General features: G+C 33.1%; 4 protein-coding genes and 2 non-coding genes across 7 annotated transcripts; 2 read left to right on the top strand and 4 right to left on the bottom strand.

Moving 5' to 3' along the window:
- Nucleotides 1-358: 358 nt before the first annotated feature.
- Nucleotides 359-4,444, bottom strand: LOC146920168 (protein FAR1-RELATED SEQUENCE 5-like). 2 transcript variants are annotated; one of them, XM_085713589.1, is made up of 4 exons: nucleotides 4,265-4,444; nucleotides 3,435-3,530; nucleotides 803-3,344; nucleotides 359-714 (listed from the first exon to the last, which is right to left on the bottom strand). In XM_085713589.1, exons 2-3 carry the CDS (start codon nucleotides 3,495-3,497, stop codon nucleotides 837-839), a joined length of 2,571 nt encoding a protein of 856 aa, XP_085569715.1. In that variant the 5' UTR covers nucleotides 3,498-3,530; nucleotides 4,265-4,444; the 3' UTR covers nucleotides 359-714; nucleotides 803-836. The 2 variants fall into 2 exon arrangements, with proteins under 2 accessions (XP_085569715.1, XP_085569716.1); XM_085713590.1 differs by having other exon boundaries at nucleotides 3,435-3,511.
- A 7,145-nt stretch (nucleotides 4,445-11,589) lies between these two features.
- LOC146920167 (L-ascorbate peroxidase 3-like) lies at nucleotides 11,590-13,816 on the top strand. Its single transcript, XM_085713586.1, has 9 exons — nucleotides 11,590-11,772; nucleotides 11,859-11,983; nucleotides 12,100-12,149; nucleotides 12,547-12,612; nucleotides 12,747-12,795; nucleotides 12,888-12,970; nucleotides 13,073-13,152; nucleotides 13,237-13,339; nucleotides 13,474-13,816. Exons 1-9 carry the CDS (start codon nucleotides 11,660-11,662, stop codon nucleotides 13,648-13,650), a joined length of 846 nt encoding a protein of 281 aa, XP_085569712.1. The 5' UTR covers nucleotides 11,590-11,659; the 3' UTR covers nucleotides 13,651-13,816.
- A 303-nt stretch (nucleotides 13,817-14,119) lies between these two features.
- TRNAI-AAU (transfer RNA isoleucine (anticodon AAU)) lies at nucleotides 14,120-14,193 on the top strand. Its single transcript has one exon. It is a non-coding gene; the product is annotated as a tRNA-Ile (tRNA).
- A 152-nt stretch (nucleotides 14,194-14,345) lies between these two features.
- On the bottom strand, nucleotides 14,346-14,417 carry TRNAD-GUC (transfer RNA aspartic acid (anticodon GUC)). The gene has a single exon. It is a non-coding gene; the product is annotated as a tRNA-Asp (tRNA).
- A 756-nt stretch (nucleotides 14,418-15,173) lies between these two features.
- On the bottom strand, nucleotides 15,174-16,839 carry LOC146920164 (uncharacterized). Its single transcript, XM_085713583.1, has 2 exons — nucleotides 16,029-16,839; nucleotides 15,174-15,848 (listed from the first exon to the last, which is right to left on the bottom strand). The coding sequence occupies exons 1-2, from the start codon at nucleotides 16,704-16,706 to the stop codon at nucleotides 15,378-15,380; spliced, it is 1,149 nt and encodes a 382-aa protein (XP_085569709.1). The 5' UTR covers nucleotides 16,707-16,839; the 3' UTR covers nucleotides 15,174-15,377.
- LOC146920163 (disease resistance protein RPV1-like) lies at nucleotides 16,819-20,794 on the bottom strand. Its single transcript, XM_085711118.1, has 4 exons — nucleotides 20,214-20,794; nucleotides 19,328-19,705; nucleotides 17,009-17,430; nucleotides 16,819-16,850 (listed from the first exon to the last, which is right to left on the bottom strand). The coding sequence occupies exons 1-4, from the start codon at nucleotides 20,780-20,782 to the stop codon at nucleotides 16,819-16,821; spliced, it is 1,401 nt and encodes a 466-aa protein (XP_085567244.1). The 5' UTR covers nucleotides 20,783-20,794.
- Nucleotides 20,795-24,829: the final 4,035 nt, after the last annotated feature.

The raw sequence follows: 24,829 nt of genomic DNA, 5'->3' as shown, positions 1-24,829 counted from the left end.
TTCAGAACACAAACATGGGTACTTAGCAACTTTCATTCACACAGTTAAATACATGGCTTTGCATCAAGACACTACCAATTAGTACATGATAATTTGTAAATTACCGAACAATACAAGAATTGGTCAATTGGAGAAAAATTTATATCTCTCATATTGGGTACCCAATTTTTATACATTATAATGCACTAATTTTTATACATGATAATGGGTACCCAATTTTTATACTTGATAGCCAAGCATAATCAAAGTGGCGTGGATATAAGTATGTCACAAGAAAATTTGAAACTTTTCTCCTTTGGCCAGATTTTTGCCCTCTCTGTATGTTTGATCAGATAATGCACGACTATGACAAATGATATCAGCTCAAACGCTTAATGATATAATTCAACACACATAAATACATAGTTTTGTGTCACAATCACATCCCCAGTATTAACACATCCGCTAACAAGCTTTCAAAGGGATTTAAATAAACAACACCCAACAGACCAAGCAAAAAGAAAAACACTAGAATACTTAAATTAAACAACTAATGTCTGCTAACAATCTATTACAAACACTCATATTCAACACTTAATGACTGCAGATCCACTTTAGGCACCCACATCAACTTCAAAATCATAAAACAACTTATAATTGTAGATCCAAACAAAACACCAGCATCAACACTTTATTCACAGGAAACAAACAACCCAGATTGTCACAGATTCCTTCCTACAATTTCAATTTCAATTGTAATATGAGTAAATGGCTTATTTATAAAGTAAAATAAAAATCTGATTAGTAAACACACAACACGTACCTCAAACTAAATGTTATGTCGCACATTAAACTGCTTAAATATCATTACTTAATCGCAAGGATTCTGTTTGTAATGAACTAGTACGAACAAATTCTCCATCTGGATTAAGAGTGGGACAAGATCGTCTATTGTGTCCACCTGCACCACATATCCCACACGTCTGTGATCGCCGACGATGACCCATTGCATTGCTCGTGCTAGGTCCACAACCTTTGCTTCTTGAACAGGAAGGATTCAGTATGTTATCCAACTCCACTTGAGCATGTAAATTATCAGGCCCACCTTCATCGCAATACTTTGCTTTAAGCCTACTGAGTTCATCCGTTAGATATTCTAAATATTTTTTATAATCATCAACATCCTTATATGATAAATCAGAAACCTCCTTACTAAGATACACCAAATTCGCATGTCTAGCAACCAAATGAGAATCCCAATAGTGTGAACCATCATTGTAATTACCTCTAATCGACTCCTTTGCAAATTGTGACCAACGATTCAATACCAGAGACTTAGGAAATTCATCAATATCAAGATATACCATCACAGCAATGATATGCTCACAAGGAATTCCAATAGATTCCATTCTAAGACAAGAACATGCAAAATCGTTGTTCGATGGACTATGAGAAACACACCAAACATAACCTTCTGCTTGATATTTTGACACTGAATAAATTGAAAAGCAAGACATCTCTTGAGTATCAAGTATCGATATTAGGGTTACCTTTTTCATGACTATCCGTACCATCTCGAATATTTCTTTGGTAAATTGATTTGAAGCAGACCTCTCAAGTGACCTCAGACTGGTCTGTAACACCGCATTCCCATATTGGGAATTAAAATCAGCTTGGACCTCTTTGAAACGAAAATATGCAACACACCTGTGGAAGTGCTTAACAAAATCAGTCATATTCATTTTGGAGTGTATAAACTGCCCCATATGACTATGAAATGCCTCACACCGGGATGTTGTTCTTATTCCTGCAAAGAAATTTCCCCGAATATGACTTGCTGCCCACATTTTCCTTTTTTCATACAATTCATTTATCCATCTATTGTCTTCAAGACCGAACTTTTCAACCATATCATTCCAAAGATTTTCAAATTTCCAAACTTCATGATCACCAAGCATACATCTTTTGAAAAATGGGATGAAATCAAGATTACCAATGTTAGATGTTGCATTCCGTAGGAGGTGCCATGCACATAACCTATGATAACTCTTGGGAAATACTTTCTTGATCGCATTCCTCATAGCTATATCACCATCTGTTATTACGGAAACGGGACTCTTACCCTTCATTGCAACCAAAAACTGTTCCAACAGCCACACATATGTCCCTTCAACCTCATTAGCAACAACGGCAGTAGCAAAAATGATTGTCTGGTTGTGGTGATTAACACCAGAAAAAACAACAAATGGACAACTGTACTTATTTTTCTTGTATGTTGCATCGAAAGCAACAACATCACCAAAGACTTCGAAATTCTTCTGACTTACCCCATCACTCCAAAATAAGTGTTGCAGCCTACCATCCGCACCAACCGTATGTTCAACAAACATCAGTGGATCTTTACGACGCAAATCTTTAAGATACGTAACGGCACCTTTAGCATCCGAAAACATCACTTTTCTTTGTCTTAGAATTTGATTGTGTAAATCCTTTTTCAGAAATCCTACCTTATCATACCCGCCAGCGGCATTTGCAAACGCACCAATCATTTGCGTAACTTTGATTCCGGCATTGCCAAAGTTGGTAACTTGAATCTTATCAGCCTTAGTCAGCTTCCTATGAGCAGCCAGCAATGCACAATGTTTCTCACTCAACATATCATGATTGTGATCAAAGGTGAAAACTGTGATGTACCAACGTTGAGTAATTATATCAATATGCACACGAAATTTGGCTTCACAACCACACCTGGTTTCATGTTTCGGACCACGCTTGCGTTCCTCTGCTGTTAACCCCCTGTCTCTCCTAAAACCTTCTAGATTGCACACAAATGTTTGTTGAAGAACATCTCCATTCTTATTTTTTATTACTTGACCTTTCCTCACAGCAAAACCGTTCATCTTTGCAAACCAACAGTAAAAATTGTAGGCAACCTCAAGACTCCCAAATAGCAGCTTCGAAACATCTTCATTTTGCAAATTATGCATATCCATCTTTACAATATCGTCAACACTGTCTATTACAATTGATTCATCTTCACTTAGAACTGAAAATATTGACTCATCCACATCGTCAGAATTTCCGTCCAAATCCTCATCATCTGCATGTGAAATTTCCTCGCCATCAACGGAATAATCATCTTCATCGTATTCAGAACCTAAGAAAGCTTCATCACTTTCGTTTTCTTCTACTGATAACTGAACTTCATCGTCACCACTATCTCCTTCACTGTCACCACTATCATCTCCTTCACCGTCACCAGTATCATCTGCTTCACTGTCACCAGTATCATCTGCTTCACTGTCACCAAAATCATCCCCTTCCCCATCAGCTTCATTCTCATGTCTAATTTCATCCATTGCTTGCTAAAAACATGGTATATAAAACTAGGTCAGATAATCTGACAAACAAATGAGTTAGAACCACATCTTATATATTTGTACATGTACACTTACATAATAAGCTTCCATTACTTCATTTCCAGGTGAATCTACAACAGCATTTGCATTCGATTCCATATGGGTGCTTTAACCTTCAAATATATACAGTTTCTATCAAAAAATAAAAATAAAATTTATTATTTTCAAAACTGAGTAAAGGTTATAATAATACAAACTTAAGATTACAGAATGCCTGCCAATGTACTAATTCATTTAAATTAAACAACTTGTCAGCTCCAAACCAATTGATTCAAATTCTTAAGACTAGCATTTTACAAAAGCAATGAAATTTTCCACTAGAGAGGTTAATTGTGATGCTTGGTTTCTAACTCGTGTCAAACTAGAAGCTTGTTAATTAATTGAATGAAATTTTCCACTAGAGGGTTTGATTCCTACCAATATTTTCCAACCCTTTTCCTCGCACCTCCCTTCCCTTACTCATGGCCCCACTAGAGGTGCCTCCCTCAATCATGCCCAGAAAGGATGAACCTCACTATTCACCCAAACCAAAAGGTTCATGAACTTACTTTACTATGTAGCTCTAAATATAGCAAATATACAAGTTAAGGTAAATAATTTCATCTAGGTTCACAGTTGCTTAGTATTATATCTTAAAACTTGTATGATTCAGTTTATAAGCTACTGTTATCCAGATAAAATAAGTGAAATGAGGTAGATTTAGTGACCAGGGCCTTCGATTTGAAAAGAGCAGGGGAGAAAAAAGAGACAACAACAATATTAACATATAAGCTTCAACCTTCAAATATATTCAGTTTCTATTAAAAAATCAAATTCAAATTGATTATTTTCAAAACTGAGTAAAGGTTAAAATAATACACACTTACCACTGATTATCATTCAACAAATTGTAGTGATGCCAAAATCTGGACGAATTGAAACGGATCCAACCAAAATATCGATTTTGTGCAGTTACGAAGAAATTGTGAAGGAAGATGTTCTTCTCGTTTCAGTAAAGGCAAGGAAAAGAGGAAAGGTACTACTTTTGAACTACCCAAAATAACCTTAGCACTCAATTTGTATTATGTGATTAATATAATACTGATTACCTGCAAGAACAGGTAACTAACACTGCATTGACCTACACATGCAAGTTATAAGACCAACATAAAAAAAAAAACTTGTAAAAACATGTCGCGCAGCATGCGAGACCCATAACGGCCGCGTACCTTAAACGGCGCCCTGAAACATCTTCATCAACAAGGCAATGTGGTTTTGTTTAAGGAAAGGTCATTATGGTTTGGGTTATGTCTGTGTAGTGGAGGTGCAGGGGAAGAATGGAGAAAGGAAATAGTGATAGGTTTTTTTAGGTACTAGTAGTACTTGTTTTTGAGACATGCTGACATTGGGAAGAGAGCTTGTAGTGTAGTATAGAAAAGGACTGTATTTTATTTTTATTTTTATTTTGGATATTTGATTTTATTTTGTGACCAAAATACCACTTCTTATGGGAAAGCATAACTTTTTGGGTTAATAGTGTTTTACCCCTGTAATATAGGTCATTTTTAGTTTTACCCTCTGTAAAATATATTTTTTTGGATTTCGTCTTTGTAATTTGAAGGTTTTTGGTTTTGGACTTTCATGAAATTTGACTGTACAAAATCGAAAATATGGCAGGGGGTAAACCGAAATTTGCTCAAATTAACAAAGGGTAAACCGAAATTTGCTCAAATTACAAGGGGATAAACCTAAATTTGCTCAAATCACAGGGAGTGAAATTTTCCATGAAGGTCCAAAACCAAAAAATCTTCAAATTACAAGGATGAAATTCAAAAAAAAATATTTTACAGGAGAAAACCGGAAATGACCTGTATTACAGGGGGTAAAACACTATTAACCCTAACTTTTTTAGCTAATGTTTAGTATCAGAAGGAGTATACCAGAATCAAGGTGATCCATATTGATGGTTTTCACTTTGTGATATTGCGGTGGGAATGTCACATGACATTATCTAACCACAATGCGACACATAGGTTTTTTATTTTCTTCTCTCTTTCACATTGTGGTTAGGCAATGCCATGTGACATTCCCACCACAATGTCACACAAGTGGAATCCCACGTTGATTTGGTAGAAACAATAAAATGTAATTTTTGAAAAATCATAATAGATCACCATAATTTTAATAGGGTTAAATATGTTTTTGGTCCCTATAAAATTGAGAACTTCTAAGTTTATTTCTTACTTAATTTTAATAGGTTTTTTAGTCCCTTCAAAAAAAAATTACTTCTAATTTTAGTCCCTGTGACAACAAAGTTTGTTTAATTATCCTTAAACTCTTAAATTTTTGAACATTTTTTTTAGACAAGTTTAGAACACCATGAAAGGTTCATTTACTAAAATTTAGAATTTTTTAACATGAAACGAATTAAATATGAATTTTTTAAAACGATAAAAGTTAAAGATAAAATTAACAAAATCTGGACATAGGAATCAAATTTTGCGATAATTTTTTGCAGAGGAACTTTTAGTAATGTTCTTAACACGACTGCAAAAAATTGTTCAAAAATTCAAGAGTTTAAGCATAAACTAATCAAATTTGAATTGAGAAGGGACTAATACTGAGTGCAAAAAAAAAAATACTGACTAAAAGAATTACTAAAATTAAGCAAGGATTAAACTTAAAAGGTCTGAATTTTATAGAGATCAAAAACTTATTTAACCCATTTTAATATAGTACACCGTAATACTAAACATATACTTAATCGATAGATAAAGTGACAATTATCGTTGAAAATCATTTTTTTTTCTTACAATGAAACTCACACACATAATTGTGAGGTTTTGAGTTGAAAAGTATTCAACTTAACAATATTAACATTTGTCGGTTGAACCAGGTCTTACGAACGAGAGAGATAGCGTAATTTTAATATGGATTTGGGATCTTTATAATAAGTAAAATTAATGAGTGAATGCTCTTTACAGAACGTGAAGGATCGTGCATAAGGAGAAGGTAAAGGCCAGAACAAAGGTGGCAGTGCCAGATGGGATCCACGGACGGATGTTATGCATAAAGAACTTTAGATTAGAATATTGCTGTGTTTGATTTTAGTGGTATGCACTATGGTATGGGAATTTGTTTCCAAAAACTTGTTTTCTACTAAACCAAAGGTATTTGCTTTTTCAAAATGCAAATTATGAAACTCATGGTGGTCACTAACTGAATTAAGAATTATTTACCTCTCACAATGCATGTAACATTTGTAAAATGAATCCTTTATTCTAAAATGAATGTAATTTTCAATGTATTGTTAGTTACTAGTACTCTCTTGCCTTTATTTATAAGCAAAATTATTTAACTTCACGTATCTTTAAGTATATTTGAAAATAAGTTGGATCGAGTTAAACTTTTTAAAGTATAAAATTTGGTAAAAAAAATCAAGGTTTAAGTATAGTCTATAGTTTGCCGTAGACTTATTTTTAAGTTTGAATGTCACATTTTATACTTGTTAGCCTATGAAAATATTTAAATAAGTAATTTGATATATGTTTAAATATACTAACGAGCTAATAGGTTAATAAGATTAAGCTCTATTTTGATATTTAACATGACATTTTTAAAAAAAAAAATTATATATGACATTATTTTTTGTTTTTGATTTACAATAATACATTTAAATATGCAAAAAGTCTGTGTAAACTAATACGCTTAAAATACTAAAAATGTTGGTATAAATTTATAATTTAATCAAAGTACAAAATTTAATATAATAATATTATTAATAAAAAATATACTATTCATGTTTACTTAAAAACCTGCCCTAGTAAGTTTAAAAGACGTTTTTATGGCCTATAGATTGATTTTTTGTTAGTTAAATAGGCTCCTAGGAAAGCATGCGCCTTCTCTATTTGAAGAAGAAAAAAGACTAGTTTGACCTAAGCCTAACGTAGACTAGGTCAGTGGTGTCTCCCAATACACTATGAGTATTTTAAGTTGGAAAAGTTTAGTGCAAGTATACACTGTCAAAGTTATGGTATAAAAAGATATCAATCTCACAGGAACTGGGGAGCTATAGTTCTCTACAGCTTTCTAGTAGAAAACTTGTTTGTAAAAAAAAAAAATCATTAGTCACAACAGTAAATATAAAATTTAAAGGTTGGGAAAACAATCAAACTGATTTAGAAATTCTCAATATAAAAAGTGTAGTTTAAACTACGTTCAGTTATGACAGAGTTTTACTACAATTTATAGAGCTATAGCTTTCTATGGCTTCTTGGTAATCTGGTGGCCACTGGGAGTGTTATGCACTCAGCCTTCGTGTTATGGCCATGAAGACATGCCTTTCAGGGTTCAATAACGCATAACTTAGCACGCAACATTGCTAGGTTAGGATCTCAACTTTTCCACATAAGTGTAATGTGGTTGAGCCTTCGGCCTATGACAAGAGTCCTAGCTAGATCTTAGTGCACGAAGCCTCCTCCAAGATCTATAGTTTATGTTCAAGCAGTCTCTTGATCGCTTCACCTTTCGATGCTTAGGGACAAATTGATATCTAACAAGCATGTTCCACTCTCATACCAGTTAAGGATCAATGAGCTATAATGTTAAAAAAAGTGATCAATTTTCACTTATAAAGATTTTGAGTTAAATTGGTTTGTAAGAAAGAAGTTCGACGCTATAACTTTATATATCACAAGTAAAGAATATCATAACCTCACCATGTCTAAACTTCAGGAAGGGATTTAGCTCATGGTGAGATGAACTTCGAAGATGAAAATGAAGATAAACATGAAAGAAAACATGGAAAACTAAATTGATGGATTAAATAAAGCTAATACAAGATTATAATCGTTGAAGGAAAGTGGTGAGCTAAAAGCATAACCAAGTAATCTAACTCTAAACCTTTAAAATCTAGCAACCATGCTCATCTATGGTGAAGATGAGATAAAATGAGAACTCTAAAGTTACTAACCCTAGCTGGAACTCGGCCTCTCCAATTCTATTACAAATTTTTGGACCCTTGGCAACAACACATGGTTCTCCTTTTACAGTACAACGTCAACCACTACAAGTTGTACCCATTGGTCATTTTAAGTATGAGTAGTCCTTATCATATCCTACCTATTCCAGGCATATTCTTCTTTTATTCCTAGAATTTCAATTATTGGTGCCAACTCATTATTCTCCTTCATTAAGCAGAAGCCATACGTGGTCCCCTGGGTTCGTACTAGTTGTACGACCCACCTAGCGATCCGGGGAGTTGCATCTTTCCAAATTTTCAGTGAAACAATTCATGCTGCAGCTTCGCGTATTTTCAGAGTTATTCTTTACCCTTCATCATCAAACATCCACAACAAGCATTACTAGTTCAAAATGATTAATTAACACTAAAAACAACTTAAAACTACAAAATCCAAAATAGGCACTGATTAGATATCTTATGCAGTGCAACCACTCAATTTCTTGTTCATTATGGGAGCTAAGTGCAACGTGATAACCAACTATTTTTTCTGGTTATTAGCCAAAAATGTTTTAACCCATTATTCCCCCATAATACTAAGAAATTAATTTACGGTCTTAGTTTATTAAAAAAGGTTATAATCATTAAAATAGTATCTACTACAATAATCGCCACTTTCAATTTATGTAGGGACTATGCGCTTATATATCTTGTCTTGGAAAATGAGAGAAGTTGAGCGGTAGCTTTGGAAAAATAACATTAAATAAAGTTGAATTTGACGACTTTTGTTTATTTTTAAGGCCACCAAATTTGATTCCTTTTTTGCTTAAAAAAACGGAGCATCAATTTCTCAATTGTACCTCTAATTAACTCTATGTGCATCACTTTAAAGTTATAATATATCAGTATATATTTGTGATAATGATAAATATACAAAAATGATTGATAATAATAATTGAGTAAAATAACTATTCTATTTCTTTCATTTATATATTTTTTAATTTGCATGAAATGAACCATCTAACATTTGTTGTGAGACGAAGGGAGGAGAAGTAATTTTAATTTTCATTTAGCACTTAGCGTGTCACATAATTGTATTTTTTTCCCCTTTTATGGCGTATTTTATATTATTTTCTTGTCCCAACTGCAAAAAAAATATTGATCCACCACTAACCACACTAAAAGATTGATACTCGAGTTCCTTGTTTCAAGAATTAGAAAGAGGAGAGGAAGATGGTGAAGAACCCTAATTATAGGCTCAATTTTTGGTGGATGAATTCGTCATATCTCTCACCGTGAATGAGTTCGTTTTTGTCGTGCGATACAATATTAAATTAATAGACAGACATGATTGTTAACCAACAACATAATACTACGGTTGTCTTCTAAGTTTTATCCAAATACCATGAATGACACGATTCTATTGGTAATTTAATTTGGATTTTGGTGGAGTGATAAAGTGGTTTTGTGGTTTGAGGGAGAAACACTGGTTGGATTGATAAAGCGGTTGCATAAAAAAAGTGACAAAGAATTTGCTTTGATATGCAATGTTGTTCATACAAGGTAACAATCTTGATTTTATAACAACCAACTTAAAATGTTAACATAAAAACGCAATTTACAAGTTTTATTATGATTACTCAATAACAAATGTTGTAACTTACAATGTCTTTAGTTGGTTTTTGAGACTGACTTTAAGTGCCTCCTCATATTATGACGAGATATTTTATGTTGTCATTGTAACCAATGGCGTTGCCAGGAATTTCATAGAGCCTGGACAAAATTTTTATCGCAAATTCACATGTGACATAATATACATAAATAGTCATAAATCAAAATAAATTATTTGAGTTTGCCCAAAACTTGTTTTTTAAGTGGGTTAATGGGCTATTAAGTTGGGTCTAGTATAAAGAAAGTATCGATTGAGCCCGGACAAGTGCCCAGGATCGCCGGGTGGTGTCTCCGCCACTGATTGTAACCTTATCTTATGGTCGATTTTAATGGTTTTTGGTTGTATTGGTTTTCCATTACATTTTCTGCATTATAGATACTTCTATTTGAGAAGTGTAAGTACTAAATGTACATATCTATTTTATATTTGAGTTTTGGTATGCAATATTGTTAGAGTCTAACTCATTTTGTTAGACTAAGTGTGTTGATTATCTTTAACAGGTTTTATTGTGTATATAAATGTTGAGGTCATTTCGTGTATGTATCTATACCATTATATAAAGTAAACTTGAAAGTTAACTACCCATTAACTAATTCTTAGTCCAACTTTCCTTTGAACAAAATTATCATTAATAGTTTTTTTTGAATTTAAACTTAAATCTTAATCAATGCCAAAATTATAGAAAATCTGAAAAACTAACTATTTCTAGTTGAATATTTTTAATGCAAATTTCTCCTTAATAATCTAAATTCTTTTTCAAATGAAGGAGAAACTTTATTAATATATAATATACATTGACAATAATTAGCAAATTATAACTGTTTTAAGTGGGAATCAAACTCTGTCCATATAAAGTCAAGCTACGACCACTAAACTGACACCGCTTAAACAAAACAACACATGAATTTAATTAAACGAGCACGTCCACTAGTATTATAATGATAATGACTTGCACTTTAATTTTAAATTTAGGCCCTTAAATTTATTTAGAATGATCCAGCACACAATAGAGAGTACTTCAAATCAAAGAATATTAGGCTTTGTTTGAGAGTTTGGAGAGGAGGGGAAGATGGACCTTTTAAAGGTTGAAAATATAGGAGAAAATGGAAAAAACTTTGAGTTCTTTTGAAAGAGTATTTTTTTTAAGAGAATGATAAATTAATGTTTATGATTAATATATATTTTTAATTTTAAGAATATTATAACAACATAAATTAAACATAAAAAATAAATAAATTAAATTTAAAGAATTTATGTAAACGCCCTAAAATCCTCATCCAATATAATTTTTGAGTTCTCCTAGATGAATGAATTTGTATTATAAAGAAAGCTTTGTAGTGTTGATTTTAACATGATATATTCTATGATTGCAACTTAATTTTCTAGAATTTTGAATGACCATCAGCGAAATATGATAGATGTTTATCGAATCTTCTCCCTTGTGAAGGCAAGATAAAAAAAACAACTTACTTTTCGTCTTGTTGCAGCAAAGCAAAGCAATAAAAAGAATGAAATCTATCCTTTACTTGCATGTCAGCATAATCAGCATCTTCTTCATTCTCTTCTTATAAATAAATCAAGATTAACCAACCCTTTCATAATCATAACAAGCAAAACCCTCTCTCAGAAATTAACCAAAGCCTTGCAAGTATGGCTAAATATGCAGTTGATGCAGAGTATGTTAAAGAAATCGAGGAGGCTCGTCGTGATCTTCGTTCTCTTATCAACAATAAAAAATGTGCTCCTCTCATGCTACGATTAGCGTACGTTTGTTACATTAATTTCAACTTCACAAACCTTTTACTATAACATATACATAAATTGTATAATATATAGTATTGATTTATAGGTGGCATGATGCTGGTACATACGACGCAAAAACAAGAACAGGGGGTCCAAATGGTTCTATAAGGAATCAACAAGAGCTGAACCATGCTGCTAACAAGGGCTTGAAAACAGCTGTTGAATTATGTGGTCAGTGAGACGGTGGTGACCTTAATTTGTTTAATTAATTTTGACTTAAATTAATAATCTCCAATTTTTTGCTTATTAATCTTATTGTTATTAATATTTTTTGTTTTGAGAAACAGAGGAAGTGAAGGTTAAACACCCCAAAGTTTCATATGCGGACCTTTACCAGGTTATTTTATAATATTTTTTTTGTAATAATTTATAATCAAGATATTAACGTGTGGAGTCATGGAGTCATATTATGTACAAAAATGTTTCGTGGACATCGAGTTTTTCATACACTTGAACGTCTACATAATCAACTGCAAAAATATGGTTAATTCACTTGAATAAATGATTGGTTAATCTAGATTAAGTTAAAGATTATGGTTAGTCATGTAGTTTGTTTTTGTCAAAGGTTAGTCATGTAGTTGAATTAACCACAAAATTGAATATGAATTAAAATTAATAATTTATTCAACGGTATCAACCATATTTTTACACATGATTAATCGGTCCTCGCACGTGTGCTAAAAAGGGTGTTCACGTATGTATTATGTAAGAAAAAATATTTATATGTATTTCAGCTAGCTGGGGTTGTGGCTGTAGAGGTCACTGGTGGTCCAACTATTCACTTTGTTCCCGGAAGAAAGGTACTAGTACATTCATCATTCATCATTCAATGCAATACAAATCATGCTTTGTTTAATTAGCCTCATGATTTAGTAACAATCTAGCTTTATTATATTATTATAGTAGTATTATGAGGTGTTTTATTTTGAATTAGGATTCATTGGAATCTCCACAAGAAGGTCGCCTTCCAGATGCCAAACAAGGTAATTAAATCATGTTGTTCAATCCTGAAACTTAACTCAAAATTACGCAAAATAGTATTTCATTTATTATTGTATAAAAAACTATATTTCAGGTGCATCACATTTAAGAGAGATCTTTTATCGCATGGGTCTCACTGATAAAGACATTGTAGCTCTCTCCGGAGGCCACACTTTGGTACAAATTAATTACCAACCATAATAATTCAAACACTTCCTTTATTATATTTCTTGAAGAATATATAAATTTAATTTAATCTCATTCATTTCAATTGATAAGGGTAAGGCACATAAAGATCGCTCTAACTTTGAAGGTCAATGGACTAGAGACCCTCTCAAGTTTGATAACTCTTATTTTGTGTAAGATGATTTGTTTCATGTTAATTTCTTTATTTAAAATAATGTATGAAAGTTTGATATTTAATACAAGATTAACATAAACAGGGAACTAATGAAATTGGAATCAAAAGATTTATTGAAGCTTCCTACAGACAAGGCTCTAGTTGATGATCCTGCATTCCGCAAATATGTTGAACTCTATGCTAAGGTTATTGTCTTTACTATGTTTTCTTTTGTTCTCTATTTTTTTTTTTTTTTGGTACAATCTTTTGTTCTCTATTTTATTTTATACTATAGTATTATGTATTTTTTGTGGCTAATAATGATTTTGAATTTTACTAGGATGAGAATGCATTTTTCAGAGATTATGCAACATCACACAAGAAACTCTCTGAATTAGGCTTCAATCCCGGTGGCAGTTATCGTTCTCAATTGGCTAAGGCAGCGTTAGGAATGGTTATTGCCTCAACTGTTGTGATCCTGGGTTACTTACTTGAGCTCAACAAAAAAATCAATTGAAACATTATTACTACATTATTATTTTTTTTGTTTGAAATATACTACATTAAATTGTACTGTACTTTATTCGTTCATCATAAAAAACATATCATCATGTACAAATAAGTTGTGAAGTGCAGAAGCATTCATACATATACTGCTTAAATATAATTTACTTTTTATTGTATGCTCTCATTTGATACATTTATCTTTTGAAAATTATCATGAACGTTTGGAATTGAGAAATGTTAAATAAAATACCCATAAGTGATGTTGAATGATAAACCAAACCAATTCTACTTGTCCCAAATTTAATTTAAAAATTGAAACAAATCACATATTTCACAGTGTATATAAGTATAAGGCGACAATCCCCTGAAATAAACAGGGTTGATTGATGATAAAAAAGAAGGATAAAGCATTGAAAATTAATTAGTGGATGTATATTCTTTAGTGGTTAAATAATACTTACTTCACATTGTATTCAAGTGGCCCATTAGCTCAGTTGGTTAGAGCGTCGTGCTAATAACGCGAAGGTCGCAGGTTCGAAACCTGCATGGGCCATTTTTTCCTTTCTTTTTCATTATTTTAATATTAATTTGAAAAATAAAATAGAAAGGTCACAGGTTCGAAACCTGCATGGGCCATTTTTTCCTTTCTTTTTCATTATTTTAATATTAATTTGAAAAATAAAATAGAAAAAAAGGTTTATAAAACGCCGTTGCCGGGGATCGAACCTGGGTCACCCGCGTGACAGGCGGGAATACTTACCACTATACTACAACGACTGTTTGGTGATTGTAAGCTATTAGAGTTGTTATTTATTCTTTTTGTAGAAGCTTAATTGTATGAAATGAGGTGAATAATAATTATTTGATATTAGTACGTAAAATCTCAAATTTCGTTGGCAATATGTCTATTATAAGTACAAATTACAATTGTTTTTGAGGGGAAGTTAGTTCAATTGTTGAATCCAATTTACTCAAAACAATATAAAAGAATTAAACAAAATCTAAAACGGAGACATTATCAATCAAGTAAATCACAAACCCCTCATGGATATATTACAAAGTCTTTTTAATTTTTCACATATACCTTTGGTTAATACAAAAATGGATCATGGTCAATATCTTAAGTCATAAAGAAATGAGCTAGTAAGTTGGAAAAAAATAAAATAGGGATTCTAAATGTTTTGGATAACATTGAGTACAATATATATGGAGTTGGATAATATTGGCATTGTATAAGATCAATTGATCATCCTAGTAAGTAACTATCGCAAGAGGTGGCTGATAAATTACTGTTGAATGTAGTGAAAGTGAAACAGTTTATTCTAATTCATCAATTTGATATCCTACCTATATACTAAGGAGAGGAAATTAAGACATCACAATGCTTTTATAATCAAAATTCAACTTAGATGCTTATAGGACAAATAAGCTTTTCAAAAAAGGGCAAAGATTTATTGTAAAATAGATCACTCTACCTTTATATTATATGTACACTTATTAGGCAAATATGTAATAAAAATTTGTAATTATGAATACATAGAAAGATCTTCTTTTAGCAAAAGTCATATATATGCACAGACGAAGAACACTGCAGTTGTTTACTGGTACAAGTTTGTTCAGCCAACAAAACTGAGCTATATTTAAGATTGCACATGTCAAGCTGCAAGTATTGATGTTAGTATAAGGTAAAAAAAAAACTCTACATTTCTAGGCTGTTTAATCCAACCCTTTGTTTGCTTATTCCACACGAATTTTCTTCTTTTTATTTTCTTCCAAGTCATATGTGGGCTCCACTTGAGGAGAGGTCCTCCTAACAACAGGTTCATTTTCATCATATATGAGATAAACTATGGTTTTCTTGACAATGAAATAGCTCCCAAAAACAACCACCACCTCCACTTTGTTACCAGGTGCTATATTTGATACAATATTCTGCCACTCCTCATTTTCAAAAGAGGTTAATGCTTCTTTCTTGTAGAGATGAATGGTAGTCTTTGTGTGATTTATCACCAACAGATTTTTTAGTCCATCTGATGTTGTGTTATCTGGGGTTGAAGTATAGACAATGCACATCATCGACTTCAAGTTTCGCCCTTCCACTTGAGGAACTTTAAAAGTTACGGAAGGACCTTCGCAACTGAAAGTTAACCAATTTGGATAACTACCACCAAGGAGCAAACAACCACCAGCGCCGTTGATATCTAGATTCTGTAAAATTGAAAACTGCATCAGTCTTTCATCTCATTGTTAGCAATTTAAAATGAACATAAATTTTAGAAAGTTCGTAACATTTTTTCAATAAAATGAAGTATGCATATTATAAGTTAAATGTATGTATGTAAAAAATTTAATTGTATGCATGCAAGTGAGAGAGGCAGTGTGTCAAACCTGTAAAATTTTCTCTTTCAGAGTATTAGTTAATTGGCAATTCATTCCCATTTGAATTAATAGAGACTTCATGGAATTTTTTGAACCTGAAACATGCACTTGACTGCAGAATTGAATTAATGCAGAATTGTTTATATTTGATACTTGTGATGTAGTTGCAGCTGATTCCAATTCCTTGGCATACAAGGCATCCAAAATGGTTGTCACATCTTGAGAAAATCTAAGTTTGGATCCGTACTCCACACAAAGACTTCGAAGACCTGGAAGGTTCTTGGATATTGATGCTAGTTTGTGGGAACTACTATATGGTACATCTAAAGAAACTAGAGATGACATAGTGGTAGATGTTTGAAATGGGGACTGAAAATTATTTGTTGGTGACATCCAAGACTGAATGATAGATGGAAACACATCACGCGAAAATCCTTCATAGCTGCACAAAGAAATATATCCAATGCTTTTTGACCTTACTAATGAAAATGGTACTCTTTTTATTGCAGTGTTATTTGCAAGCAGAGTGGTTAAAGATTTCATCTGTTCTAAGTCCTCCTCCAACTTGTCAATCATTAAACACCCGGAAAGAATGAGAGATTTTAGAGATTTCAACTTGTATATACTTCTTGGAAGGCTCCGAAGGCTAATACAATCTTCCAAATTTATCAAAAGAACTTTATTCATAAGTCCTATAGTATGCGAAATCTCTAACAACCTCGGACAATCTTTGAGTACTAGCTTTTCAAGATTAGGCAAGTTTGAAAAGTCTGGAGTTTGTGTCAGATGATGAGAGTGGCTAAGATTGAGAATTTTTAGCTTCTCCATCTTCTGCAAGAACATAAATTTTATAGAGAAAGCTTAGGGGAGAAAAGTACCAAATAATAAAATAGTAATTCAATTTGAGGAGCTTAATTTAAATTTCATCTATGAATTTGAAAAGTGAAAACAACTCATGAAGAGCAAAAAACTAAAATCAAAATAAATACCTGAGTTTCTTTCCACACAACTTTGAGTGGGGATTTTTTTGAGTTTTTCCAATACACATTTCCACTCGGCTACCCCCCTTTCAAACAAATATGATCCAAGAACTTCTAGAGCTAGCGGCAATCCCCCAGAATACTCAACTACATTTTTGGACATTCCCACAAAATCTTCTCCAGGACTCGGTTGCTTGAACGCATGCCAACTAAAAAGCTCTAGTGATTCACTTTGATCCATTTCATTCATTTTGTATACTTGATCAACCCTATTCCCTCTAAGTATATGCAAATCTCGGGTTGTGATGATTATTCTGCTCCCTGAACCAAACCATGTACTACTTCCACACAAAGCATTCAGTTGATCCAGGGTATTCACATCATCAAGTACGAGAAGTACTCTTTTACGGCAGAGTCTATCCCTTAATATAATATTGGGTTAATACGTTTTTACCCCCCTGTAATATAGGCGAGTTCCGGTTTTCCCCCTGTAAAAAAGATTCTTTCGATTCCAACCTTGTAATATAAAGATTCCGTCGAAAACCCCCCTGGTCGAATATTGGACCCCCCAGCTGATGACGTGGCGTGACGTGGCGCGCTGAGTCATTCTTTTCTGCTGACGTGGCGTGCTGACTGTATAATTATTTTTATTTTTTTATTTTTTTATAGGGTACACGTGGCATTTGTCATTTTTTTATGTCTTTACCCCCCTGTAATTTAGGCGAGTTCCAGTTTTCCCCCCTGTAAAAATTTTAAAAATAAAAAATAAAATCTGGAAAATTTTAAAAAATAATTATTTTTTTAAAAAAAATTCTGGAAAATTAATAAAAATTGAAAATAAAAAAAATAAAAAAAATTGTTCAGTCTTCCGGTTTATTTTCTCTTTTATGTTGTTTATTCCTTTGATGATGTCTAACTAATTCCTTTATGATTGGGTCATAAATGAATGATTTTGTTCTAGCTCATGACCATGAAAGTTATTATAGTTTATTCAGTATAAATTGTACGTAATGCTTTTATGATTCTTACCCAATATAATTGATTTTAGGGAATTATAATACCCAATATAATTGATTTTAGGGAATTATAATTAGAGAAAAGGGCTTTGAGTTAAGGGATTGATCTGAGCTGTTTTTTTAATTGTCGTAAACCGATTAACAATCATATGATTTAGGTGCAGATTACTAATAAGTGATGAATAGATGATACGAAAGACCTAATCATTTCTCTAATCATATTTCAAAACCAATTTTATTCTTCAGTAATTTATTTATTATTGTAAAAAAACATGTTTTCCTAAGGCAACCCCCCATTAACATACATCCTGAATATTGACGAAATTTTTCAGGGTTATGATTTTTTTATTAATATTGATGAAGATGATGAAGGTGATAAGAGAATACGATGAAGAAAGGAAAAAAATATCGGGTAGTTATAGTGCACTATTATTTACAATAGACGTCTAAAATCCAACGGTTTATGTTTTATCAAATAGATTCCAGTTATTGATCCAGATTTTTAAAATTTTAAATATTTTCCAGTTTTTTTATTTCGCAAAAAAATCTAAACTTTTTTTTATTTTGAAAATTAAATTCCAGTATTTTTAAATATCTTCTAAATTTCAAAAAAAATCCGAACTTTTTTCCAATTTTTTAAATTTCAAAAAAAAAATCTAAATGTCTTTTCGCTTTTTTATTTTATTTTTCGAAAAAAATAATCTGATTTTTTGTTATTTTTAAAATTTAAAAAAAAAACCAATCTTTTATTTTTTAAAAAAAATAATCTGATTTTTTGTTATTTTTAAAAGATTTTCAATTTTTAATTTTTATTATTAAAATGATTTAATGATGTGGTATGTATATACACACATGTCATGCGAAATTTTTTTTTTCTAGATTTTTAATTTTTTAAAATTTTTCAGTATTTTTTTCATTATTTTCAATTTTTATTAATTTTCCAGCATTTTTTTTTAAAAAAATAATTATTTTTTAAAATTTTCCAGATTTTATTTTTTATTTTTAAAATTTTTACAGGGAGGAAAACTGGAACTCGCCTAAATTACAGGGGTAAAGACATAAACAAATGACAAATGCCACGTGTACCCTATAAAAAAAATAAAATTAATTATACAGTCAGCACGCCACGTCAGCAGAAGAGGGTGACTCAGCGCGCCACGTCACGCCACGTCATCAGCTGGGGGGTCCAATATTCGACCAGGGGGGTTTTCGACGGAATCTTTATATTACAAGGTTGGAATCGAAAGAATCTTTTTTACAGGGGGGAAAACCGAAACTCGCCTATATTACAGGGGGGTAAAAACGTATTAACCCTATAATATTTCCCGACTCAATGTTTTGTATCTTGGTTGTTGTTTCTTTGCAGATATCAAAGAGAAGTTGTTCTTGTAAATTCACTTGTCCAGCATTTTGCTCCCAAACTTCCCTAATATTTGCAAGGAAGCTTCTACCTTCAAAACTGCAACCAATTTTATTGTAAATCGCTTTGGCAATGGTAGTTTTACCAATACCTCCCATACCCCACATCCCTATTAGGAGAACATCATTTGACTGTTGGATGTCTAGCAATTGAATCATATTTTGCACTCGAGATTCAACCCCTACTGGATTATTAGCAATAAACAAGTCTGTCTTGTCAAGCAATCGTGTAATATTTTCAACAATATCTTTGATAGCCTCACTTTCATTTCTACAAAAAATGAATCAAACAAAAGGTGCAAATATGTATAAGTCAAAAGTAAAGAAAATTCGAGTAAAGAAAATTATGTCTTGCCATAGGCTCTATGTGCGAGTTAGACTGTCTAAAAAAAAGTTGCAATAAGGCTCAAAGTCTTGTCCAGTAAGTTGGATGAAACTGTGTATGCATATATCTAGCTTGTTACTATTTAGCATAATCAGGTGCTTGTAGTATAACTATAAGTGTTTATCATATAAGTACTTATGTATAAACTATTTCTATAACAAAAGATAAAATAAAGTAAAACCGTGTTCATTTAAACTATAAGCTATTTTTATAAGCTATGAATATGCTCAAAACAGCTTAAAGACTTGTCATAAACTGATTTCATAAGCTCTTTCAAACAGTCTCACAAGTTTTTATCACAAATTTAAACATGTCCTAATTAATGATCCAAGCACATAATAAACTGCAATGAAAACTAAATAATTTGAAAGTAGAAACTATTGTATGAAGTTACTTGGAGTTTAGGACTACAAATCCTGCAAGGCCAGCTGCCTCGCGAAGCGCCGTTCTCCACCGTGTTTCCAAATGTTGACTAAGTGCGTCATCTAAATGCCACTTGTGTTCCATCTTGGCAATGCTTTTCAAAAGATTTTGAAATGCAGTACCAAATTGACCAGTTTGATGACGCACTTCTGATGGATCTACACCGTAGAATACTGGCAAAACAACTTGTCCTATGGTTCTATGACACTCCATAATTTTCTCCACTTCTTTCAAACACCACTGTGATTCCGCGTAATTTTTTGAAAAAATAACAACAGAAATCCGAGAATCTTCTATTGCTTGCAGTAGTGATTTTGAGACGCGATTTCCTCTTGGAAGCGAGTGATCATCCTTGAAAACGATAACTCCAGAGTTTTGAAGAGAAACATGGAGATGTGAAGTGAAGGAAGCACGAGTATCTTCGCCTCTAAAACTTAAGAACACGTCAAGTATCCTTAATGCTTTCGACGGTTTTTTTGTTGATGTTGCATTGTTCAAAAATGATTGTGAAGTTTGAGGGAATTTACTGAAGAAAGACATGAATGGATGGCTGATGTAGTAATTTTGCATCAAACAAAGTAAGTATTTTAATATCGTCTCCACAGGGAGTTGCGTATATCATAAGCGTCTTCACAATAGTTCATATTAAGGTATCGAGTATAAGTTGTTTGTTTGTAAAACTATGTTCCTAAACGACATAAAAGTAAAAACGAGATGAGATCGAACTATTTCGCTTGCGGTATAAGATAACGAGCAAGCATAACAGCAGCAATCTCTCGATCGATTAACAGACTCTAGCTTTATAACCAATATTATCACAATCATTTCTACAACATCCTTCGTGTCCAAAGCGACATCGTTATTTCTAAGTTATCGTTTAAACATTCGTGTCCAAATCCCTTAAACGATAACAAAGTCGATCGGATAACTTAATCGACCGTGTCCAGCCTGATTAAGTATCCGAAAGCATTAAATTCTTGATTAAAAGCAATTATCGAAGGTTTACAAACTTGTCAAGAGTGATATAACTTAAGATAGTTTGTTATTCTAGTTCTAGATTCAAGAGTTCGTGTCCAAATCATCTTGAATCTCTTTGAAAGCATTAAAAGCAAGAATAACAACAATATTGAATCATTAAGCTAGAACCTTATACATTAAAAGATCAAAAGATTACATAATAGCTTGTTTGATTACCTCAATACTACAAGTAGATGATAGCTACACATAGACATGTAAACTATGCAAGAGATGAAGAAAGATGAAGATTCCATGTCAAGATCCTTCGTGTCCAAAGCGATCTTGAATTAAATCTACTCCTAAACCAATTGCTTTGTGTTTCTCTCTTTGAAATAGCTCTAACCTCTCTCTAGAATGTATGAAAAATAACAATGGAATAGTACCTCTAAAAGAGAGGAAAAAATGCTATTTAAAGGGGCTGAGTTATTACACCTACGCTAATAGCTCCAGATACGCTAATAGCGTAGTAGGTCGGCCTATTTAATGGCCAATGGAAGCTTGCCACGTTGCCCGTTTTGCCCTGCTTCGCCCAAACCACGCTATTGGCGTGGCTCTCTGGAGTCTTTACGCTAATAGCGTATCTCACGCTAATAGCGTGGTTCTTGACAACTTTCTCTTTTGCTTCGCTCCAGGCACGCTATTAGCGTATCCTTCTGGACTTGGGTATTTCTTCATCACGCTAATAGCGTAGAACACGCTAATAGCGTATGACTTTGAACTTTGACGTTTCTTGCTCCTTACTTGTATTTTCCTGCACAAAAAGGGTAGAATAAGGCTCAAAAGCATAAATGACATATTTGCACAATAATTGGAGTTTTCCATAGAGAATCTTGCAAAACAAGTCACTAAAATGCCTAAACTCCTATATGAAATATATCACTTTTAAACACTTATCAAACTCTCCCCAACTTGGCTTTTTGTTTGTCCTCAAACAAATCAATTGAAAAGGAAACTAACAAGGCTTTGGACAAGGTTTTCAACACGGTGTCAAACAATTCAAAACAAAAAATAAACAAATGGTGATTCAAATATGATTGCGCGGGCAAGCATGAAGTCCTCCGCTACTCTAGATGCAAACTAAGAATGCGAAAAAATGTCCTAAGCACAAACTATACATCATAAACTTCAAAACATAAACATAACTATCTATGAACCACACCTAACACACTTCTTTAAAAGTAAATGCAATACTATGATAACAATAAGTGAGGTAATGAACACACATCCAACAATCATGCTAACATCCTATTTAAGTTAGGTGTCCATCCAAATATCGTCTCAAAAAGCATAAAAGCATGGATCAAAAGGTCTTGCAAGGGTTATAACTTGGCCGAGCTACAAAAGAAATGTCATATGTGGGGCAATTGATCAGAAAGCCTATCAAAGAGGAACATTCTTTGTAATACAACTTAAAATTCAATATCTTCCCTACCAATAATTACAACCTTTGATGATTAACAATCAAAACAATAACCTTGACAACTTATTCTATTTTTGCTGTTTCTTTCTTTTTCTTCTTTTTCTTTTCTTTTTCAAATGTACAACTTTTCTTTGATTCAATGTTGTCAGGTTATTTTACAACTTCACCAGAACTTGACATATAATGCCTCCTTTTCTCCCCAACTTGAATACAACAAAACTCTAATTGAATGTTCCCCTATCCTAAGGCAAGGGACAAAGTACAAAGAGGTTAAGGGTTCAACAAATTAAAAAATTATCAAAGTCCTTTCAAAGACAAGCATGAACTGGATTTATGAAAAATTTCAGACAAATTCACTAAGCATTGTGCTTATGAATATTGACAGTTCACGTTTGAGGACTTGATTCATTAGGCTCAGATTGGGGTATCAAATACTCGCTCTTCTCACAGGTAGGCTTAATGTGGTCAAGTAGGTTACTCTCAATTCAAAAAGTGCCTTGATCCTTTCCATGCTTTCAAACAGTTCAAAATAATTATCAGATTTAACATAACTAAAACAAGTTAGACGGTGATTATCGGTCTCCAGCATATATACAACAGATTGAAGCTACCTCACATTTATGTTAAGTACTAAGTGGTTCAAAAATATTTATGTTTATGAAAAGAATTAAATGATATATGTTTTGTGCAAAGTACAAGTTTCAAATTCTTATTAAAAACCTAGAATAACAGGAAACCAATACCTTGGCCTTACGCTTTCTCACAAGTAATATCACTATCACTCACCTGCTTTTGCTCAAACCTTGGCTCAATGGAGCACTTTAAGATTTATTGTTCATGAGCAATTTTCTTTTGAGAGACACAAGCAAGATGTACAACAAAAATTTCATCCAAAGCATAAGTTAAAATCCACAAAGCTAAATTATTAAACCACAACAATATAAAGTACTAAAGTATCAAGTCGAGCACTAAAAACCACAGTGCTCGAAGAGTACAAAATATAACCAAAGTGCAAAATACAACCAAATTAAATAAGTTCCAACATGAAATAAGGAAAGCAAAAGTTCGAAAGCGAAAAGAAAAAACATCACTAAAAAGACCATGATCACATCACTGATCATCATCAGCATCAACATCATCCATCTCTAGATCCTCCTCCACATCATCATCTTCACCTCCAGCATTTTCAGGCTCAGGTGTAGCCTCATCATCAACAGCATCTGCCACCCCCACATAAGGACTTGGCCTGCCCTCAGGCCAATGAACATAGCTCTGGTACTGGTCAGGTGTCATAACCGGGTAATCAGCATTCCCCGGATACATGTGAGCATTGTAGAGGTCCTGGTGTATGCCCATGTTGCTCCTCCAAATTGCCTCATTCTGATCCATTAAGAAGCTATTTTGGTCCCTCACGTACTGGTTATGCATCTGCTGCTCCAGCATGAAAGTCTGCAAACCTGAAAAATCAAAGGAACCAGGGCCCTCAGATGGGCCACCCTCATCATCATCAAAGTGGCTTTGGGCACATCGCTGCTCTCTCTTCTCCCAGGTGCGGATAGAAGTATCAGTAATGGTCCCCTCAATGTCTTCATCAAAGGTTCCAGTAATGGGTACTCCATGGGCCTTAAGCAAGGCCATGATAAGTCCAGGATAGAAAAGTGCAACCTTCTTAGCACCGGTGGCAACCTTTAACGCCACAGCCTTCAGCTCATTGGCTATTATGCGAGCAATATCCACCTTGACTTTGTTCATAATACACCAGATGAGTGGTAGGACAGCTTTTGGGGCATCGGATGTATGGGCTCGGGGTAAAGCATTGTGGACAAGAAATTGGAACACTAAGCAGGCCTTAGCATTCATCTCTTTTGTGAGAGCATGCTTGATCTCTCCCTTATCATTCTTCACAAAGAACCTACCCTTGTTCATAATGTCCCGCTCAATTTGCTCATAGGACCAGTTTCCTTGAGCATTTCTCTTAGCATAAGTACACAAAGGATGGACAGTTGGATCTTCTGAAGGTGGAAGGACTAAGGGATTGCCTAAGAATTCATTGATTGAATCCCTATCAAAAGGGATTTGCTTCCCTCTCACATATGAAGTCCAAGAAAAGGCATCAGCAAGGGTAGTGGGTGAGGCATCAGGTGTAGCAT

Source organism: Medicago sativa, chromosome 5, assembly GCF_051527215.1.
Source record: "Medicago sativa cultivar Bolivia chromosome 5, Bolivia_mono, whole genome shotgun sequence".
Classification (NCBI taxonomy): domain Eukaryota; kingdom Viridiplantae; phylum Streptophyta; class Magnoliopsida; order Fabales; family Fabaceae; genus Medicago; species Medicago sativa.
Note: the sequence above shows the minus strand (reverse complement) of the source record. Positions and strands in the feature narration are given on the sequence as shown.

Bases quoted from the DNA above. Each gene is read 5' to 3' on its own strand.
- LOC146920168 (XM_085713589.1), bottom strand. From the start codon at position 3,497: ATGGAATCGAATGCAAATGCTGTTGTAGATTCACCTGGAAATGAAGTA. The intron at 3,345-3,434 runs GTAAGTGTACAT...CCATGTTTTTAG, and splicing joins AAGTAATGGAAGCTTATTAT to CAAGCAATGGATGAAATTAG.
- LOC146920167 (XM_085713586.1), top strand. From the start codon at position 11,660: ATGGCTAAATATGCAGTTGATGCAGAGTATGTTAAAGAAATCGAGGAG. The intron at 11,984-12,099 runs GTCAGTGAGACG...TTTGAGAAACAG, and splicing joins AACAGCTGTTGAATTATGTG to AGGAAGTGAAGGTTAAACAC. The intron at 13,340-13,473 runs GTTATTGTCTTT...GAATTTTACTAG, and splicing joins ATGTTGAACTCTATGCTAAG to GATGAGAATGCATTTTTCAG.
- LOC146920164 (XM_085713583.1), bottom strand. From the start codon at position 16,706: ATGAATAAAGTTCTTTTGATAAATTTGGAAGATTGTATTAGCCTTCGG. The intron at 15,849-16,028 runs GTTTGACACACT...TCAATTTTACAG, and splicing joins TGAAAGAGAAAATTTTACAG to AATCTAGATATCAACGGCGC.
- LOC146920163 (XM_085711118.1), bottom strand. From the start codon at position 20,782: ATGTCTTTCTTCAGTAAATTCCCTCAAACTTCACAATCATTTTTGAAC. The intron at 19,706-20,213 runs GTAACTTCATAC...CATTTTTTGTAG, and splicing joins TTTGTAGTCCTAAACTCCAA to AAATGAAAGTGAGGCTATCA. The intron at 16,851-17,008 runs GTATTTATTTTG...ATGTTCTTGCAG, and splicing joins TTGTGTGGAAAGAAACTCAG to AAGATGGAGAAGCTAAAAAT.